This window comes from Tenrec ecaudatus, chromosome 1 (genome assembly GCF_050624435.1).
Source record: "Tenrec ecaudatus isolate mTenEca1 chromosome 1, mTenEca1.hap1, whole genome shotgun sequence".
In the NCBI taxonomy this organism is placed as follows: Eukaryota; Metazoa; Chordata; class Mammalia; order Afrosoricida; family Tenrecidae; genus Tenrec; species Tenrec ecaudatus.
This window is the reverse complement of record NC_134530.1, coordinates 142626108-142646289: the sequence shown is the minus strand read 5'-3', so window position 1 is coordinate 142646289 and position 20182 is coordinate 142626108. Positions and strand designations below refer to the sequence as shown.

At 40.1% G+C, this 20182-nt stretch overlaps 1 protein-coding gene across 1 annotated transcript in view; it reads left to right on the top strand.

The window, feature by feature from the left end:
• LOC142436946 (mitochondrial adenyl nucleotide antiporter SLC25A24-like) overlaps positions 1-20182 on the top strand; it is a 67724-nt gene that overhangs the window by 25575 nt on the left and 21967 nt on the right. The window contains exons 4-6 of the mRNA XM_075540272.1: positions 3677-3788; positions 7841-7999; positions 15148-15300. Of these exons, the coding sequence (XP_075396387.1) occupies positions 3677-3788; positions 7841-7999; positions 15148-15300 (424 nt within the window). The remainder of the gene's footprint in view (positions 1-3676; positions 3789-7840; positions 8000-15147; positions 15301-20182) is intronic.

Below are 20182 nucleotides of genomic sequence, written 5' to 3'. Positions count from 1 at the left end.
CTCATTGAGGGCCTTCCTCTTTTCTGCTGCCTCTCTTTTAACCACGCTCAATGTCTTTCTCCAGGGAATTCTCTCTTTAGGTAACACACCGAAGTACATGAGACGAAGTCTCACCATCCTTGCCTCTGAGGAGGGTTGTGGCTGTACTTCTTCCAGGACACATTTATTTGTCCTTTTGCCGCCTATTGTACTTTCAATATTCTTTGGCAGCATCATAGCTCAAATACATTGATTGGTCTCTGGTCTTCCTTTTCAAATACCCAAAGGGTCATCCAAAGTGAACAGGTTTCATCAGAGCTTCCAGACTCAGAACAGACGATGAAAAAGGAATAGTCTGTCCTCTTCAGAGGAATTATTCCCTGAAAATCCAAAGGATAGTGTCCAAATATTGTCAGTAGGGAGAGGGGGAGGTTGAGGGAAAGGAAGTGGTGTTAACAAACCCAGGGACTAGGGAACAACAAGTGACCCAAATTGGTGGTGAAGAGGGTGTGGGAGGCCTGGTAGGGCATGATCAAGGATAATGTAACAAAGAAAAATTGCTGAAACCCTGGTGGGGACTGAGCATGATAGTGGGACAGGAGGAGAGTCAAGGGAAATAGAGGAAAGAGTTGGGAGGCAAAGGGCACTTATAGAGGTCTAGATAAAGACATGTACATATGCAAATATAATTATATATGAGGTTGGGGAAATAGATCTATGTGCATATATTTATAGGTTTACTATTAAGGTAACAGAAGGACATTGGGCCTTAAGTACTCCCTCAATGCAAGAATACTTTCTTCTATTAAATTGGCATTCTATGATGCTCACCTTCCCGACACAATCGCTGAAGACAAAGCAGGCACATAAGCAAATATGGTGAAGAAAGCTGATGGTGCCCAGCTATCAAAAGATATAGCATCTGGAGTCATAAAGGCTTGAAAGTAAACAAGCGGCCATCTAGCTCAGAAGCAACAAAGCCCACATGAAAGAAGCACACCAGCCTGCATGATCATGAAGTATTGAAGGGATCAGGTATCAGGCATCATCAGAACAAAAAATCTTACCATAGAGAATGAGGCGGGGAATGCAGAGTGGAGACCCAAAGCCCATTTGTAGGCCACTGGAGATCCCCTTGTAGAGGATTCTCGGGAAGAAGATGAGCTAGACAGGGTGCGAAGTAGCAACGATGAAAAATACAACTTTCCTCTAGTTCCTAAATGCTTCCCCCCTCCCCCACTGTTATGATCCCAATTCTACCTTGCAAGTCTGGCTAGACCAGAGGATGTACACTGGTACAGATAGGAACCAGAAACACTCAGGGAATCCAGGATGGATGATCCCTTCAGGACCAGTGGGGTGAGTGCGATACTGGGAGGGAATAGGGAGGGTGGGTTGGAAAGGGGGAACCGATTACAAGGATCTACATGTGACCTCCTCCCTGGGGGACGGACTACAGAAAAGTGTGTGAAGGGAGACGCTGGACAGGGCAAGACACGACAAAATAATCATTTATAAATTATCAAGAGTTCATGAGGGCGGAGGGAGTGGGGTGGGGGAGGGGAATAAGATGAGGACCTGATGCTAGAGCCTTAAGTGGAGAGCAAATGTTTTGAGAATGATGAGGGCAACGAATGTACAAATGTGCTTTACACAATTGATGTATGTATGGATTGTGATAAGAGTTGTATGAGCCCCTTATAAAATGATTGAAAAAAAAGACCCTAATGAATAGAAGCAGAATTGCTAATGACAGCCATTTATTCAAAGCAGAGGTATATGGAATGCAGTTACAAACAAGCAAAGTTCTAGCTTCAGGGTTGTAAGCTTGGAGGGGGGTGGGGGATAAAAGTACATGATTGCCGTACAGTGTCACAAGTGAAAGCAGAATAAGGTGGGTACATGTCCATTTGGAAAAATCTGTACTGATTATCACAGTTTTACTCAAATAACGTGCACCTTCTGTTTGCCAACTCTTTCCTCTCACCAGGAGATCATTTTGTAAATATGCTATCCTATTTTCCTTGTGACAGCAGCATGTGTTTTGTTTATCTGAAAATGTCTATTTCATCTTCACTAGTGAGGAGTGGTAGTCTAGATTGATATTTTCCCTTTTGAACACCTTAAGGATGTCATTCAAGGTATGTGCTAGCATTGTTTCAGAGAAGATGAGAAGTCAGTGTTGCCTTCAATCCCTTCTGTATGTGACATTTCTCTCTTTTCCCCTCTTCCTACACCCTTCTCCCAGTAGCTCTCTCTCTTTTGTGACTCCAGTATTTCTCAGCTACAGAATTTCTATTAGTCACAGCAGGTAGACTTTCCAGGCGAATAGAGTGTGTGTAGCTTAGTATTTGGTTAAAGAGCCACAGAAGTGTCTATCTTGTCTGCCACCTCAGTAGTCATGAGCACCAAACTCTGTTTTATCTCACTTGAGAATCACTGCTTTCTTTTAAGCTCTGAGCTTAAATACAGTTTGGTCAGTGCCTCTATTCGGAAGCCAGTGTGTGTTCCTATGATACTTTTGTAGTATCCTGTTTGTAGTCTGGTACCTGAAAGGAGCTGTTCCACATACCGTGGCCAGTTTCATCATGTCTGTTTTGGAAGCATAAATTGCACTATATGTTTTTAGCAGTGGGAGTATAACAGAATTTGTTTTTTTATAAGAATTTACAAGAATTCTTGTTTTTTTTATAAGAATTTCCAGTTATAAGAATGATATTGAAAAAGCTTTTCACAAAATTCTGCCTATTTCTTAAACATTACTTGTTTTGATCTGAGATAGTAGGAAAAAAAAGTCAATTTTGAATTTGGCATGGTAAAAAGTAAAAAAGTCATCTTCAAATGATAAATGATATTTGAGTTGATTTAGTACCTAAACATGGGAAGGAGAAAGTGAATTATAATGGAAAAAATACTAGGATAGCCAAATTGTATTTTTGCACAAATAGTACGTGATTTGCTAACTCCTTCCTCTTAGGCATTAGTTATGTGAATGCGCAATGCTGCTTTGCCTCACTGTGTAAAAGATAGTTTGGCGTGGTTGTACTTCTGAAAATATCTGCTATGGTGTCGGAGCTGTTGACAAACGAGTGCGTTGTTAGGGGCAGAGCCCCTCAGAAGTCACTGTTGGGATTGGACCTGTTTTAAAGGCACCAACAGGACCAAGCCCAGGGTGTTACTGACAGAGCTTGTCTGTGGCCATCCCATAGGGCACAGGCCTGTTTAAACAGGGTTGGTTTGGAACCCAGCTGTGCATCAATGAACTGAGACTCTGATAACAGTGCTTTTTGACTTACCCTCATCCAACCACTCTGCTCCTATCAATATGGTTACGTTTCAAAGACCAGGCCATCTTGGGAAAATTGGTATTCTCTGAATATGGAGGATGACCACATTAGATGATAAAATGGAAGATGACTGCCTCATTATATAACTGCAAAATTACACCACTCTAACTGCAAAACCACTGAGAATCATGACCCACCTAAGCTGTGACTTAACTTCATTAATGTACACAATAGTCAGATAGTAGCATTTGTAAATATGAAATATTGGATAATGAGGTAATCGGTAAGTGAGGGACAGGTGGACAGAGATATTTATGAGGTGCAAAGGAACAACTGCTACAATATTTAAAGAAGCAATTAATCTTTGAAATGGTGTTAATTTGTTGTAAACTCTTTTTAAAAATTTTCAGCATTGATCTTGATGGAAATTTGACAGTGGACTGGTATGAATGGAGGAACTACTTTTTATTTAACCCTGCAACAGATATTGATGACATTATTCGTTTCTGGAAGCGTTCTACTGTAAGATTACTTTGTATTTTATTCTGTTTTTATTTAGAGCTAAATGCCATGGCTGCTAAAATTATGCAATTCCTATAGCAGCTCCTGTGGCTAAAATTTCACAAATGTGGTGCACCTATGTAGTTCTTTCAGGACAAACCCCAAACTCACCCCATGTTTTCTTTTTTTTTTAAATTAATAAATCATTTTATTGGGGCTCATACAACTCTTATCACAATCCATACATACATCAATTGTGTAAAGCACCTTTATACATTTGTTGCCCTCGTCATTCTCAAAATTCACCTTCCACTTGGGTTCCTGGAATCAGCTTGTTTTCCTTTTTTTCCATCCCCCTCCCTCCCCGCCCCCTCCCATGAACTCTTAATAGTCTATAAATTATTATTTTATCTTATCTTACACTGCCAGGCGTCTCCCCTGACCCACCTTCCCATTGCCCATCCCCCAGAGAGGTCACACATAGGTCCCGGAGATCGGCTCTCTCTTTCTACACCCCCTTTCCTCCCGGTATCGCCACTCTCACCACTGGTCCTGAGGGGTTCATCCATCCAGGATTCCCTGTGTTTCCTGATCCCTAGTGCGCCGCTGTGCATGCTCTGTCACCCATGTTTTCATAGTGACCCCATACAACAGAGTAGGACTGTCCCCTTGGGTTTCTGTGATTATAATTATTTGTGGAAGTAGAAAGCCGTCTTTCTCTCATGGAGCAGCTGGTGGGTTTGAACTGCTGACATTGCAGTTAGCAGCCCAGCCTATAAGCAGTACACCACCAGGCTTTCCAAAGTAAATATTTACAGAAGCAGACAGCTACCACTGGCTCTCAGGGAATAAGGTGGTGGTGGGTGATAGGCTGCCTTTCTAATTGACAGGGTGGTGAGGGAGGGGTCGGGCACATGACATATGAGGCACTAGGTTTATAACAGGGCACAAGAGAGACAGATTCCTGCCCTCGTGAGAAGCAAGCAATAAACAGAAATGAACTGACCAGCTAAGACTGTGCTAAGGGTTAGAAAAGAAGCCAAGACATGTTTAGAAAAGGAGAAAAACAAATACAGAGGTTCTAAAGCGGAAGATGCTGGAAAGGGTACATTCAGTGAGTGAATAAATGAAGGTAGAGAAACAAAGCATCAGAGGTGATTTGTCCACCATGATGGGCTGATAATGAAAACTAGATTCTCCGAACCAGAGCTTTGCACACTTTCCACTGAACGACATCGATTGATGATTTAGCAAAGTTGGATAGTCTTGGGGTTGGGCTATTACTGAAAATTAAGTGGAATACAAAACTTGTTAGATTTCAGATAGTTCAGATTTTGAAAATGACATCACATTAGAATGGATAATGTGGAGAAAAATATGTAACCAAATTCAAAAATCACAAAGAAACCTAGGATCCAGTAGAGACTGGTAGAATCGCAAGACTATGATTCTTAGTTCCCTCCATAACTAGAACTGTGGCCCAGTTTTTTTGTGGAATAATAGACTTTTCTATAAGGAGAACAATAAGAAGGTGCGCTAGGTGGCTTGACTAGAGACACATATCCAGAGACACTCATATATATATAAGAAAGAGCTTTAGATTAAGAAGTCATTATATATCTAGAAAACATCCCATCCCAGTCCAATGTAAGTCCACATGTCTGAGACTAAGTCCATAAGTCCTCCTTGGACTCATGAAGCCACATGGAATGATGCAGGATGCAGGTGACAAGTCTTGTGGATCAAATGCAGTGGAAGCATCACAGGGCTCTGGCAGGTCTCTGTGTGGCTCCTCCACAGGAAGGTGAAGGCAGAGAGAGAGAAAGAGAGAGAGAGAGAGAGAGAGAGAGAGAGAGAGAGAGAGAGAGAGAGAGAGAGAGAGAGAGAGAGGAAGTTCCCAGGATTCTCTTTATGAGAAGGCCATGCATACAAGGGGGCACCACCAGGCTGTGGCCTGATTGACAGGGTAGACTCCACCCATATCTTCTGAACGGTGCCATGTTGGCACAAAAGAACTATCACAGAAGAGAAGCACTTCTTGGAATAACCAACCATTTGAGATCAAAAGGGCAGCATTTAGTCCAGGATAAAGTTCAGAAGGGTTAGGAAAGGAGGAAAGGAAACAGAAGACACAGGGAAAATGTGGGTGTGTTAGACAGGGTTCTCTAGAGAAACAAGACTAGGACACTCTTGATTTCATATCTATCTATCTAGATAGATAGATACAAAACAAGAAATAAGCAGCTAATTAGTCAATGGAGCAATACAAATGGCTCAATGCAACTCAGTTCTGTGAGCCAGCTAATACACTGGCAGTCTTTCAAGTCATGAGGGCTACTGAGTGCAAGTCAAGGAAGCAGACGGCAGAGTCTTCTGTAGATCAATTCAGGTAATCCAGCCACAGGCAGCAAACAGCAAGGCAGATTACCAAGAGTCAGCCAGATGACAGGGTCCGACAGCCCCCAGCTCAAGACATGTTACACCAGTAGCATGGTGTAGCAGGTCTTGAAGGAACCTCAATCTACAGTGACACAGTCCATGGGTTGGGTGTCCCACAGGTAGTGTAGCTTGCAAGTTGAGGCAGAGAACCAGCTAAGGCAGCCGCACACTGGTCCCATCATCAAAGAGCAAGAGACAAGAAAGGCGAGGCTCGCCAAGCCATTCGTCTCTCTGCCCTTCGATTAAACTGGCCTTCAATTAATCCCACATGTGTTCATTGGCCAGGTAGGCACAATAAGCCTACCTATCACATTGGGATAAATGATACTACATTGTGGGGATTGCAATCAATGATATGAAATAAAAATGTGTATGAATTATTAAATAGAAAACATTTTCTCTGTAAGCCTTCACCCAATCTCCAATAAAAGTTAATTTAAAAGAATGATTTATGAAGAGAATCAATGTAAATAATAAAAAATAAAATTAACTAAAGATGATAATCTTAAAATTTGACTACGTTTAAGTAAGAGCATACTGGAGTTTAAGAGAATTTGAAATAAGTTGGAAAATGTATTATGAACATATCCCTTACAGGTACCAATAGCTTTCATTTGTGTTAGTCTGGGCACAAAGATAACCAAATCCACAGAAACTCATGTATAAGAGAGAGTTTTATATAAAGGTTAAGTGCACATCAGGAAAGCATCTCAACCCAGTGCTGCCCAAGCCCACAAGTCCAACATTAGCTCATATGTTCGACAGCAATCCACAAGGTCCTCCTCCATATCACAAAACACATAATGATTCCAACTGCAGGAGGAAAACTGAGTCAATGAATGTGTAAGCATCTCAGCACTGGCAGGGGTCTCCACACAGCTGCTTCAGCACCTAGGGGCTGCACTGGGGTAGGTCCATGTGGCTTCTCCTCAGGGATGTCTTGCAGGAAGTGAGCCTTGCCAGCTGAAGTAGGGGACTGGCTAAGGCAGCTGCACCCTGGTTCAACCATCAGAAAGCAAGAGACCCGAGAACTAGAAAGGTGCGGCTCACTGAGCCATTTATCCCTTGACCCTTCAATTAACCCCACATGTGTTTATTGGCCAGGTTGGCATAATAAACTATTTACCTCATCATTCAGTTATTAACCTAATGGTTAATGGTTCAAACCCACCCAGCTGTGCAGCAGAAAAGCCTGGCAATTTGCTTCTGTAGAGATTGCAGCTAAAAGTACCCTGTGCAACTGTTCAACTCTGTATCACTCGTGGTTGCCGTGAGTTGGAATGACCTCATGGCCAACAGGCTTATTATGTCGCAGGTACAGTGGTGGGTGACTAGTCCATGAGCCCTATTAGTGTTTGCATTTTGGGTGCGGGGAAGAAGAGGTTAGTCTAGACAGTTTGAGGATTTTGAGAACTTTAATTGTAAAGTAACTCTATTGATTTTACATTAAATTAATATTATGTGATTGTATTACTGAAATCATTTGGTGTAGTACAAGTGCTCAGAAAACTGTCAGTCTTCATTGACAGGAGTTAAGACATGAAAAAAAGTCTTGGTCCGTGTAAAATATTGTCCTTTTGACTTGTTTTTGAGTGTTTGTCTTTATTGACCAATTCTGTCTCCTACTGTATTAGATCATTGACATAGGGGAGAGTCTAACTTTTCCAGATGATATTTCGGAAGAAGAAAAGCGGTCTGGAGATTGGTGGCGGAGGTTGGTGGCAGCAGGAATAGCTGGTGCGATCTCCCGGACGTGTACGGCCCCCTTTGACCGTTTGAAAGTCATGATGCAGGTATTTTGCATGGTTTACACACCTCTTAAAGGTGTAAAGTAAATAGAAAAATCTTTGCTGCTTTAAAAAAAGTTAACTGTTATACAATCAATGTATGTATGTATTGTGATAAGAGTTGTATGAGCCCCCAATAAAAGGATTAAAAAAAAAGAAAAAACCCCAACATATGTTAATTGACTTGGCAGTTTTCATACTACTGATTAAAATTTATTAAAGCTTAATTTTTTTAAATGTAAATTTTATTATTTTCAATGATAGATTTCTTAATTTTCTTAGAAATGTTCCTATGCTATTGAAATTTTTATTTGAAATAATAATAGAAAAGCTCCATTGAAGCTTTTCTGGAAATATTGATCAATTCATATTATTTTAAATGCTGTTTACTTACACTTTTATTTCACCGAGTTATGGCATGTCAATAGTTATAAATTTAGTATGCATGGCTTAATGTGTTTAGTAATATACATCTAATGACTGTCAACTTGTAATTAAATGTATAAACCCATGTATTTATTGGTTTTGGTTATGGAGTATTAATAATCAATTTACAGTGTGAGTTAATTGTGTGATAGCAGTAATTTTACATAGTTAAGAGCAATTCCATTTATTTATACTCCGGCCTCATTCCAAAAGAGATAAGTCACCTTAATTAAGAACAAAATTTATACAGCAATGAAAAGGAAAAGGAGGAGGGAAAATGAGAGGTGAGAATGAGCTCGCAAAGGGGAGGGAAGCGTCAAATAATGAGGGAAAAGAAGGAGAAAAGTCATCCCTTTGATGTTTTTCTGGTTTGCAGTGCATGGACTCTGACCTGGATGCATCTCGTAGGTGGTGGTGCAGTGGTTAAGTGCGCAGCTGCTGACTGAAAGGTCAGCAACGGTTTGAAGACATCAGCTGCTCCTGTGGCTAGCGATGTGGCAGCCTGCTTCTGTAGCGTTCACTGCCTTAGAAACCCTAGTGGTTAATTCTGTTGTACAAGGTCATTGTATGAATTGACTGGACTCAACAACCTGTAGTTATAAACCAATTCCCGTCAAATAAGCTATGTTTAAAACTGGAGGCATACGTGATGCACAGTCGTAACAAACAGTGCTTCTTTCCTACATGCAGGCATAAGTGTTGCTGTGATATGATTATGTTGAGTATCTGGAAATCTTCCTTTAATTTTCCTTTTTCTTTTTTTGGGATGTATCCAAAGGTACACTATATACCAAAACAAAGATTTGACTGTACCTAACTGATTTGTTTTATGTGCAAATTCAACTTAAAGACAAATTTAGGAATGGAATTTATTCATAATATATCTCTGATAGTGAAATGGGTTCATTAGAACTTGATTTATAATTTTTTTGATAGAGATGTGTGTTAGACAGGGTTCTCTAGAGAGACAAAGCCAGATTGCTAATAATTATATATATTTATACAGATAGATATATAACACAAGAAATGAACAGTTAAATTATAAAGCAGTACAAATGGCTCAGTGCAACTCACTCCCGTGAGAGAGTTGTGAGACACTAGCAGTCCTTCAAGTCTTGAGGGCCGCCAGGTAGTCCTCTGTAGAGAGATTCAGGCTATCCCGGCACAGGCAGCAAACAGCAAGGCAGGTCACCAACAGTCAGGTCACCTACAGTCAGTCCCCAGCTCAAGAGATGTAAATTCCAGTTGTGTGATGAAGCAGGTCTTGAAGGAACCTCAAATTATAGTGACACAGTCCACAGGTTAGGTGTCCCACAGGTAGTGTAGCTTGCAAATTGCGGCACAGAACAAGCAAGGCAGCCGCACACTGGTCTGATGATCAAAGAGCGAGAGACAGGACAGGCGAGACTTGCCGAGCCATTTATCTCCCGCCCTTCAATTAATCCCACATGTGTTTATCGGCCAGGCTGGCACAATAAACTAACTACCTCAAGATGTTACTTGTGTGAGCTTTCACACACTGAAAAAGAATACTTTGAGCTATAGAATATCATGTGTTGTGTAGTAAAAATTAGTAAAATGTAGTTTAAGGGCAGGGACTTTAGAGTCAGGAGATATTTAATTGAGTTCTGATTTTACATTGTGGGAAAAATTACTTTATCTCTTCCAGTTGAGGGTATAAATGGGTATAATAATACCAGGGTTAATTGAAGGATTAAATACGATTAAATTCCTAGCACATAGTCAGTGCTGAAAATATGAAGACTATTTTTTTAGATGAAGAGCAGACAACTAAAAAGGACTAAGTTACCTACTTTGAAGGAAGTAGCCACTGAAAACCTTATGCCTAACTTGGAAACATTGTCAGATACTGAAGGCCTACTGAATGGAAGGAGAAATTTGTTAGAGACAGTACCAGAGGGTGGATCCCTGGGGTCAGAGGGCACTTTAAATGTGACTGAGGAGGAGTTGATATTTTAGAGTGGAGTCTACCGTGGTGATGCTAGCTGGGTGAACTGGTGGGAGTGGAGCCTTTGGGATATTCATTTTGATGATTAGGCATGACTGAAGGTTAAGAGAAACCACTGCAAAAATCTGCTACTGATCAGAACTTGGAATGTGAGAAGTATGAATCAAGGAAAATTGGAAGTCACCAAAAGTGAACTAGAACACATAAAGCTCTAGATCATAGGCATTAGTGAGCTGAAGTGGACTGGTATTGGCCATTTTTAATCAGCAAATCATGGTTCACTGTGCTAGGAATGACACAATCAAAAGGAATGGTGTTCATTCATTCTCAAAAAGAATATTTCAAGATATATCTTAAATTAAAATGTCACAGCTTTATATCTATCTGCCCTTAAGGAAATCCAATCAGTACAATTATTATTAATTTTTTGTACAAAAGATAGAAATGAAGAAATTGAAGAATTCTACCAGCAACTTCAGTTTGAAATTGATCAATGCAATCAAGATGCACTGATAATTATTGGCTATTGGAGTGAAAAACTTGGAAATTAAGAAGAAGGAATAGTAGTTGGGAAATACAGTCTTGGTGATAGAAATGAAGTTTGAAATCACATGATAGAATTTTGCAAGGCTGATGACTTGCTCGTAGTAAATACCTTTTGTCAACAACACAAAAGAAAATGATACACATTGTTGTCTCTAGATGGAATATAAAGAAATTAAACTGACCCTATCTAAAGAGAAGAGACTATGGAGAAGCTCAACATCAGCAGCTAGAACCAGGCGAGGAGTCCACTGTGGAACAGACCATCAATTGCTCATATGTAAGTTCAGCATAGAGCTGAAGGAAATTAAAACAAATCTGTGAAAGTCATGATATGACCTTTATTCTAGTCCACCTGAATTTCAGAACATCACACAAACAGAGCTGACATATTGAACATTAATGACAGACGGTCGGATGAGCTGTGTGAGGACATTAAGACCATCATCCATGAAGAAAGCCCAAGGTTATTAAAAAGACAAAAGAAAGAAAGGATCAAAATGGCTGTCAGAAGACACTCTGAAACTTACTCTTAATCATAGCGTAGCTAAAGTAACTAGAAGAAAGGGGGAAGTCAACGCTGAATAGAAAATTTCCAAGGGTAGTTCGAGAAGACAAAAGCAGATACAATGAAATGTGTTAAGATTTAGAATTAAAAAACAACAACAAAAAAGAACATAATCAACATATCTGCAACTGAAAGAACTCAAGAAAAAGTCAAGCCTTGAGTTGCAATATTCTATGGGTTAAATATTGAATGATGCAGGAAGCATCAAGAGAAGATGGAAAGAATAAACGGAGTCACTGCACCAAAACAAAAAACAAAAACCAAGGAAACAAAAACTGGAGGTAGCATATGAGCAAGAACCAATAGGGCTGAAAGAAGAAGGTCAAGCTGTCCTGAAAACATTAGCCAAAAACAGGGCTCCAGGAATTGATGGAATATCAAGTGAAATGTTTCAACAAGCTGACGAACCATTAGAAGCACTCACTCATCTGTGCCAGGAAATTTGAAAGACAGCTAGAGATCCATATTCATGCCTATTCCAAAGAAAGGCAACCCAACAGAATGACCGAACTATAGAACAATATCATTGAAATGACATGCAAGGAAAATGTTGCTGAAGATCACCCAACAATAGCTGCAGCAGTACACGGACAGGGAATTACCAGGGGTTCAGACTGGATTCAGAAGAGGTCATGGAAGAAGGGATATCAATGCTGATGTCAGATGGATCGTGGCTGAAAGCAGGGACTACCAGAAAGATGTTTCCTTGTGTTTCATTGGCTACGCAAGGGCATTTGATTGTGGACCATATTAAACTGTGGATAAACCCGAGAGGAAAAGGAATTCCAGCACACTTGATCTTGCTCCAGGGGAACTTGTACCCGGGTCAAGAGGCAGTTGTGAGAACACGAGGGAATTCTGCATGGCTTAAATATGGGAAAGGTGTGCAACAGGATTGTGTCCTCTCATCACACTTATTTAATCTTTCTGCAGAGCAAATCATCAGAGAAACTGGGTATATGTGGAGGAAGGCTTATTAAGAACCTGTGATATGCAGAGCACACAACCTTACTTGCTGAAAGTGAGGAGGACTCGAGGCACTTGCTGATGAAGATCAGGGATCACAGCCTTCAGTATGAATTGTGACTCAATGTAAAGAATACAAAAATCCTCACACCTGGACAAATAGGTAATATCAGGATCCTTTCTTGGAAGCATAATCAATGCTCATGGAAGCATCAGTCAAGAGGTCAAAAGATGAGTTGCATTAGGTAAATTTGCCGCACAAGATCTTTTAAAAATATTAAAAAGCAGCAAGGATGTTACTTTAAGGACTAAGGTTTGCCTGACCCAAGCAATGGCATTTTCAGTGGCTTCTTATGCATGTGAAAGTTAGACATTGAATAAGAAGATTCATCAGTGCATTTAAAATTGCTCTGGAAAAGAACTTTCAAAGCACAATGGACTGCTGAAAGGACAAATAATTATTCTGTCTTATAAAGCCAGTGTGTTTCTTAGAGGCAAGGATGGCAAGACTTCATCGTACATGCTTTGGACATGGTATCAAGGAGAGACCAGTGCCAGGGGTCCTCAAACTTTTTAAACAGGGAGCCAGTTCACTGTCCCTCAGACTGGTGGAGGGCCAGACTATTGAAAAAAAAAAACAACTATGGACAGATTCCTATGCATACTGCACATATCTTATTTTGAAGTGAAAAAACAAAACGGGCAAAAAATCCGGCAGGCCGGATAAATGTCCTCCATGGGCTGCACGTGGCCTGCGGGCCGTAGTTTGAGGACCCCTGGACCAGTCACTAGAGAAGGACATCTTGCGTGGTGAAGTGGAGGGGCAACCAAAAAGCGGAATACCTTCCATAAAGTGGATCGACGCAGTGACTGCAACAGTGGGCTAGGGCGTGGGAGTGATTGTGAGGATGCGGCCAAGTGTGCCGGATTTTGTTCTGTTTGCAGAGGGTCTCGATGGTCTGAGCTGACTGTATAGTACTTAACAACTGCGGCTTTGTTTTTAGCAGAAAGGTATGAAAAAGAAGGCCCTTGATGAGATGGCTTGGCACAGTGACTGCAGCAATGGGCTCAAACATTGCAAGAATTAGGGTGATGTCGGGCTGGGAAGTGTTTCCTTCCATTGTACATAGGGTCACCGTGAGTCACGACTGACCGGACAGCACCTAACAACAACAACAACAACATTATTTTTAGGGAGAAGTAAGATTAATAAACATTACTCTTATTATTTTAACAAAGTCACATGAAAGTTTACATAATTATTTGATTCTTTAAAAAGTGTATTTTTTCAAATAACATGAACATCTATTGACTATGAACAATCAGGGAAATGGAAAAATAGAGGAAAAATTACTGCCATTTTCTCACAATCAAAATAATCCTTATTTGTATTAGTGAATTTCCTTCTTGACCTTTCATTCTCTCTGTGTCCTCTTACTCTTAGCAGTGCTTCCTCTGAGGAGCCCCTGGTGATGTAACGGTTATATGCCTGACTGCTAACGGCAAGGTCAGCAGTTGGAACCGAACTTATGACTCAGGGAGGACAGAGTTGTTAGTCTGCCCCTGTGAAGGTTACACGGCCAAGAAAATCCCCTGTGGCAGCTCTGCTCTGCCCTCTAGAGTTACTATGAGTGGGCACGGATTAGAAGGTGCAGAACAATAGCGCTTGCTTTAGTGTAATTTTATATCTTTTTTTTTAATGATTAACAAAATGACTAGAGCATCTTTTCATTTTAATTTATGTTCTTCACACGTACTCTAAAAAAAACAACTCACTGCCGTCGTGTTGATGCCAATTCACCGCAACCCTCTGGGGCAGGTAGACATGCGGCTGCGAGTTTCTGACTCCCAGTTGACAGGAGCAGAAGCCCGTCTTTCCCTGTGGCTCGTCTGTGGTTTTAAACCGTGGACCTGTGTATCTCAGCCTCGTGAGGAACCACGACACCACCAGGCTCCCTAGGAAGTAATATAAGACTTCATTGCAGGCATCGTATCCTAATTTCTATTGATCATTTTTTCTTATTCCTGGACACAGAGATATTTTTCAAACTATTATATGTGAGAATAATTTTATGGTGAACATCACTGCTTGTGAAGAGAAAATGTTGATTTAAAAAAAATTAAAACATTAATAAAATATCCTCCTGCCTATAATAGAAGAAGAAAGAGGGACATGGTTAAACCATCATTTTCATCATATTTTTCTGTTCATAAAATAAATTAGGAACATGTGCAAATGCAAGAAAATATAAAGTAAGACATTAAAAGGGCCTGCAAGTGGTCCTCACTTCCTAGAACTAAGCACTATTGAAAGTTTGATTTATTTCCATCCATTCTTTTTCAAGCATATTTCAATGCATACTTTAATAATCTACATGAATTAGTAGTATTATATCTTGCATATGCTGAAATTTTCTGGTCATTAAGTTATTCCTATTTTTATTAAGTTATTGTTTTTCCCCTTTGATGTGTTAGATAAATTAGAGTGTATAATTGTGAATAGCAAACACATTAATATATAACTCATATGTCTCTGAAGCAAAATTAGAATGGTGTTACAGACATGCAACATTTGTACACATATGTGCATAATTATTAGTAATAATATTATTTAAAAGTTAATTCAACATGAATTGTAAGTAGATAAATGAATGATTAAATGAATTTGTTGTTCACTTCTAGGTTCATGGTTCGCAGCCAGGGACAATGAGATTGATGGGGGGGTTTAAGCAGATGGTAAAAGAAGGAGGAATTACTTCTCTTTGGAGAGGAAATGGTGTGAATGTTTTAAAAATTGCACCAGAGACAGCGCTCAAGTGTGGAGCTTATGAACAGGTAACACATGGGATTTTATAGCATGGAGTGGATTTTAAATTTAATTTTTACAGCTAGATACTTGTGCAAGAGAAAACTGGAATGTGTAAAAGCAGTTTTATCAATGTGCATACTAGTAACTGTTTATCCTCGTTGATAATTTTTGCTATTTTCCTATTGCTATTGTTTTTGTAAGAGGCTTTGTGGTTTATATATTCTTATCATAATTGATATTTATTGGTAATTCTTTTAATTTCAATGACAGTGTAGAAAGCCCTCATGATACATTTTATGACTAAATTTTCATTTGAACAATTTGAATGTTTTATAAAACTTTTGGTTTATGTACTGGGTAAGTTAATAAAAAGTATTTCTATAAAATCATTTCAACTTTTGTTAAACAAAAATATCAGAATGTAACGTGAAGCTCTTATTTCTGGAAATGTCCTCCATGTGGACCTGTAGACTTCTGAACATGGTTTCCATCCCTCAGACTTTCCCAGGAGAATCTGTCCTCTTCGCTTCACACCCATCAGCTAGAGGCTTTGGCATCTTTCAGGGACCCAAGCAGTGCTCCATTGAAATGTTCTTTGAGTTTGGGTAGTAGAAAGTCTCGAAGGACAAGGTTGGGGTGGTAAGGTAGATGAAATAAGCTTTCCTTATGAAATTCTCATAGGACAGTCCTTCCTATCCTCAAAAAAATGAGTAGGTGCATTGTTGTGATGGAAAAAAATTAGTTGGCAAAATTTTCTGGACTTTTCCCCACTAATGCAGTTTTTAATTTATTTAAAATTAATTAATAATAAGCCTCCATGAACATCCTATATCCTTTGGAAAAAATCAATCAAGATTATTCCTTTAAAGTCCGCAAGAACATTTACCACAATCATGTAAGCCGACCTCTCTGCCTTGAATTTAAATGTCCCAGAAGATACTCCTGACGCCACTGCTTTGATTGGACCTTTTATTTTGAAGGCATCCTTTATGAGAGAATTTAGCTGTAGTCGTGCACAGATTGCAGATATAAACCTAAACATATTTGGTTTGGAATAAATGTATGCATATATGAGCTGGAGTCCTAGGAGCAATACTTTTTGACTTACTCTAATATGATGCTTAGAGAATCAATCTCTTAATTTAATGAAATGAAGAACAGATGGACATTATGCATTAAATCATAAAATTTATTAATTTGAGATTTTATTTTGCTTAAATTCACATTGATATTAGATACATTTATTTTCAAATAGTGTGTTATTTCTCATGCTAGTGTCCAAGAGTATTCCACATGCTTCTCAAGCTTTCCATCTTCTTGAAGCAGAATTTCTGTTTTTCTTGTAATTCTTTTTCTGTAAACATTTTTATGTTACATAAAATTAAAGTATCTTTGTATAGGACTTTAATTTAGTCATAAGACCTCAATATTTTAAGAAAATATAAAAAAATAATAAAAATAAATTGGAGAGATGAATGTGATGAATAGAACACTAGATTTACACATCTTAAAAACATTTAAAAATCTTTGAACTAAGGATGTATTTATTATTAAACAAATATTTAATTCATCAATAAATGCTTCTTGTGTTCCTATCCTAGATGCTGCAGATATAGACATAAACAAAACAAACATACAAATGAAAACAAAACAGGAAAACAAAACCAAAAACCTTTGTTGAACTGACATTAAAATATAAGTTAGGGAAACAAATAAACAATGCAAATTCAGGGTGTGTCGGCTGGTGATAATTACTATAAAGAAAATTCCCATTGCTGTCTGGTCAATTCTGACTCATAGCAACCCTATACAAAGAGTAGAATGCTGTATAGGGGTTCTGAGACTGAAAATCTTTAAGATAGTGGAAAAACATCATCTTTCTCCCAGGGAGCATTGGGTGGGTTTGAACTTCCTAATTTTCAGTTGGCAATCCAGTGCTTAATACACTGCACCTTCAGGAATACTTATGGGGAAAGTAGAGGAAAGAAATTGGAGATAGTAGGAACACACAGCTCTTTCAAATTTTTCTGTGAAAAGGAGAGAAAATGAAGTGGTAACTGGAGGGGCACATAGAGTCAAGGAAGCATCTTTCAAAAGAATTAATGGAAGAGATAATATGGTGTACGTTTAACAGAGCGGTCCACGTGAGAGGGGACAGTTGATCATGCAGGAGGGAGAGCAGGGCATTGCTAGAGGGTGTTCATGAGGGGGTAAGAGGAGATAGGAACCAGGTCTCATAGAAGGGTATGGCTTCGGTCTTACTAGAAGGAATTAGAGTGCATACTCTTGTAGTTATTCCCAAGGCTGAAAGTGTTATGTGTCATCTCCCTCTTCTACCTCCTCTTTTAGATTTCTCTCATCCTTGGCCAGTACTTCAGTTGCTATGGGTTGTTTGTCTGGTAGGGAATCCTATCTTTTTGTCCCTGAAGTTTATGGAATCATGGTTGCTTTGTCCTGTTTGGTCCTTGTTTGCTGTTATTAATGTGGTCCAAAGAATTACTTGAAAAGACTCTTCTAGTCATAGTGTCTGTAACTCTCACCAATAACTGGGTAAGATCATGAGGATTGGGTTTATTTTCTCTTTTCCTCATGGGTCTTGGTAAGAGAAGGGTGGGGGCAGAGGTGTTGGGATGTTGATAGGCTTATATGATTGAGTTGTAAATGATTATTAACAGTATTAATTTCTGTTGTAAACACTTGGAACTCTAACATCCTGCCGGGTATCCAGTGAACCATCTCAGAAGCAGGAAGTGGGGGCATCAAGGCAATCCAGAAAGAAGAGCCAGGAGTGGAGTGCAGCCTTGGGACCCTGAGATATCTTCTTGCTGAGCCTTGCTTTGGGAGACAGAGTTGTGATGCCAGAGAAGGCGAGAGACAGGAGAGAAGTGGCATGAAGCAATGGCTACAGAAACCAGGTCTTGAATCAGAGAGGAAGGTGTCTCAGCCCATGAAGTGAGAAAGTTGTGTGCTTTTGGATAGGAGGCTTGCTTGAGGAGTGGGTTGTTTCCAGGGGAGCCACGTTTGCTGACCCAATCCATACCGAGCCACCCACATACCTTCAAGCTGAAGCTTAGGGTTGAGTAGCATGCCCTTTGGGCATTTTTTGGCAGTGCTGAAAAACCTTAGTAACTCTTGCCAGAGCCTGGGAAAGAGCTAGGGGCTGCATAGCTGAGAGACAGGACCAGAGGAGAGACATGCTGAGGAGAGGTGCTCCCAACCAGAAGAAATATATCCCGAGCCTTACTGACCCTGATTGAACCTATTAACTTCCCTAAGAAACCTCTTAATAGTGAGTATTGTCTTGAGTTGTATGTGGCCATTACAATTAATTTTTGAAGCCAGTAGAGAAGCAGAGAGTGCCTTGGAAAGGACGATTGGTGTGGAATTGGTACAAAAAGGTTAGAGGGTGGGGCATCTCTGGCCTCCTCCTCCTAAGAACTGGCCTTGGCCTGATGAGTTTGATTCTCCCTTCCCTTTGTGTAGCCAGACCCTGCCCTATGCCCCTTTTACATACCTAGTCACTGTTACCACCAAGCATGAAAGCACTCAATCTATTGCTTCTGTTATGAATCAAATTGTGTCGCCCAACCTATGTTTTATGAATCCTAATCCACATGCCTGTGGTTGTAATCACATTCGGGTGAATTTTTTTATGTTAAGGTGGTGGCAGTGTTAGTGTAGGCTGTGCCTTGAGTCAGCCTCTTTTGAGATCGATAAGGAGCAGATTAAGCAAGTAGCCGAATTGGGGGAAGGTTGTTGCTCTATCACCTGAAGATCACCAAGGAGCTGAGAAACACACGCTGAGAAGGGAAAGGCCCTTTCTTCAGAGCCAACTCACAGAGGAAACTTTCCCTTAGATCCGGCCCTGTGAGACCCTGTGGACTGTGTGTTTTAGCTTCCTAACGACCGGGGAAGTCCATCTCGGCTAGTTAAAGCCATCCACTCGTGATATCTCTATTACAGCACCACTCGATAGCCAAGACAACTGTTTACCTGCACATTCTGACTTCTCTGTGCTGGCTTCTAAAGTCTGTTTGCCCGAGGCACTTCTCTGGCTTCTGAAGCTTGCTCTGCTCCTGCAAGCAGCTGACTGAAAGTGATAGGGAATTAAAGCCTCTGGGAGCAGATTTCCTGAAGGACTTAGAGATAGAAGCCCAATCCCTGGCATCAGGGGGACGACTCTGAGATATGTGCTTCTCATTACTCCCCAGAAGTCTCCGGCAAGGTCAACTTTCATTTGCCTACAATGGCAACTTGCTTGATAACACATACTGTGCTTGCTCCCTTTGAGTTCCTACCTCACATACTCCACAGGTTTGGAACTTTGGGACACTGGATGGTTGGCTACAGATTACTAAGTGTATGTAAACCTGTGCTGGGTGCTCTACCACACCCAGGGTCATAAATTTGAAAAGAGGCTTTGGTTCTGTAGGAAAGTGCTCTAAAGTTGAGAGACAAGTGCCAGCCATACCTAGAAGCTGAATCTTTGATGTGACTTAAAAACAAAGTGAAAAATTTCCCTACAGGTTAGTAATTAAACACAGCTAAGCCCATGTGTACCTTGCTCATAGAGTAATTGGACTCTCATCTACCAGTGTTTTTCTGCAGTCACTTCAAAGTTTTGTCACAGGGTCTTCTCCGAGAGAACCTAAATAAAGCTTAATTAGCTTGGTTCCAGATGTGTTCTTACCGCTTCTCTAAAGCCACCACTGTCTGTCAGTGTGTAGTACTGACACTGATATTGGAAGCGATGCCACTGGTATTTCAAATCTCAGCAGGGTCAAATTGTGGTAGACAGATCTCAGTAAAGCCTCTTGAATAAAACAGAGCAGAAAGAAGGAAGAGACTGGCCACTTCTGAAAAATTAATTACTAAAAACCTATGCAAAGCAGGGAACATTGTCTGCCA